Below are 1,767 nucleotides of genomic sequence, written 5' to 3' on the forward strand. Positions count from 1 at the left end.
AACAGAAAAGTGGGTGAAGGGAGACCTCGGATAGTGCAAGATATGACAAAATAATAATTTATAAATTATCAAGGGTTCATGAGCGAGGGGGAAGTAGGGAAGGAGGGAAAAAAATGAGGAGCTGATGCCAGGGGCTTAAATGGAAAGCAAATGTTTTGAGAATGATGAGGGCAATGAATGTACAAATGTGCTTTACACAACTGATGTATGTGTGTATGGATTGTGATAAGAGTTGTATAAGCCCCTAATAAAATGGAGGGGGCAGACAAGCGGCAGGAAAACCAGGTAGGGTAGTCCAGATGGGACTTGGTGAGCTCCTTGAATTGACGTTGGAAATGGGGGTGGAAGGAAAGAAGGCAGTATGTGGGAGCTTGTGAGGGATCTCCTAAGACCCTCAGTGGGGAAGACTATTTCTTTATCTTGCAGTTAAGAGGCAAAGTGCTTTCTCAGGCAGCATGAAGAATCACTGGCAGCTTCACTCATCCATCATTGCCAATCCTTAAGTAGGCTTGCATTGGAGAAAAGGGAGCCATCTCTGACCTCCCAGAGCCCTCCACTGGGGGGTGTCTCCAATCCTGTCCTTAGGAATGGCTGGGCTGGACAAAAAGGACAACCTACCGCCAAAATTGGGCCTGAGGAATTTGTTGTATCCTGCTGTGAGGTTGTCAAAGCCAGGGAGAGAAAGCTTGTCACTTCTGCTGACCTCGAGGTGAAACTGGTTCCCATGGACACACATCCTGGAAAAGGGAAGGGGGTTGGGTCCACATGCTGGTCCACACATGCAGAAACAGACACAGAGGAATGTGGGCTTGTGTTTGCATGAGTGTGTGTGTGTGTGTGTGTGTGTGTTTTGGGCCCCTAAGTTTTAATGAGAATGGTGCGGTAATCCAGGACTCCTTCATGAGTCTTCTGGACAAACACAAGGGATTCTTCCACGTGGGGAAGCTTGAATTCTCTACTGAGAATAAACATGTTGTTAGTACAAGAATGAAGGAAATGCTCTAAAACTGATGTGGTGATGATTGTACAACTCTCCTTGATGTGATTGAAAACTACTGAATTGTATGATATGGGAATTATATGCTAATTAAACTGTTAGGGAAAATGTGGTGTTATCATCTGTCACTGAGTTGACCTTTGACTCATGATGACCCCTGCACAATGGGATCAAACAGTTGTGACCCCTAGGGTTTTCAATGGCCAATCTTCTGAAGTAGATGATCAGGGCTTTCTTCCTAAACCATCTTGGTCTGGAAGCTCCCTGAAACCTGTTCAGCATCACAGCCACACACCAGCCTGCACTGAGAGATGAGGTGTGTGTGTGGTGGTGGTGGGGTGCTGTGCATGAAGGGCATTGGTTGGGAATGGAACCTTGGTTTCCTGCACAGCAAGTAATTAGTTCATCCCCAATTCACCACTGCCCTCTAGATAGACTCAATGTCAGGACACTTCTTTGTTCTGTTGCTGGTGGGGAGGAGAGGGAAGGGGTTTTGCCTTGCCATTGTGAGTAGAAAGAGTTCTGACCCCTCCCACTTCCCATCTCCACACAAAGCAATTCAGTGCCAGGCCATTTGGGTCGCAAGATTCACCTTTCAGCGAAGAGACTTAGGCAGAGTGCGATCAGGCACAGGCTGTAACTCATGTTGAGGATCTGCTCACACAGCTCAGGCTCAGAGTGAGAATCACCTGGGGAGACAGAGAGGGCACAGTGGAGATAGAACAGCCTAAAAGTTCACTCATGTCCAAGCCAGCTTCTCTGTGACCCCC

The 1,767-nt window shown here is 47.3% G+C and overlaps 1 protein-coding gene across 1 annotated transcript in view; it reads right to left on the bottom strand.

Annotated features, from left to right (window-relative positions):
• LOC101658401 (gamma-aminobutyric acid type A receptor subunit pi) overlaps positions 1-1,767 on the bottom strand; it is a 52,170-nt gene that overhangs the window by 46,081 nt on the left and 4,322 nt on the right. The window contains exons 2-3 of the mRNA XM_004696781.2: positions 1,590-1,686; positions 619-737 (exon numbers count right to left, since the gene is read on the bottom strand). Of these exons, the coding sequence (XP_004696838.1) occupies positions 619-737; positions 1,590-1,642 (172 nt within the window). The 5' untranslated portion in view covers positions 1,643-1,686. The remainder of the gene's footprint in view (positions 1-618; positions 738-1,589; positions 1,687-1,767) is intronic.

The sequence above is a fragment of the Echinops telfairi genome, unplaced genomic scaffold (genome assembly GCF_000313985.2).
Source record: "Echinops telfairi isolate 266 unplaced genomic scaffold, ASM31398v2 ScPeMD7_7469;HRSCAF=8507_0, whole genome shotgun sequence".
Classification (NCBI taxonomy): domain Eukaryota; kingdom Metazoa; phylum Chordata; class Mammalia; order Afrosoricida; family Tenrecidae; genus Echinops; species Echinops telfairi.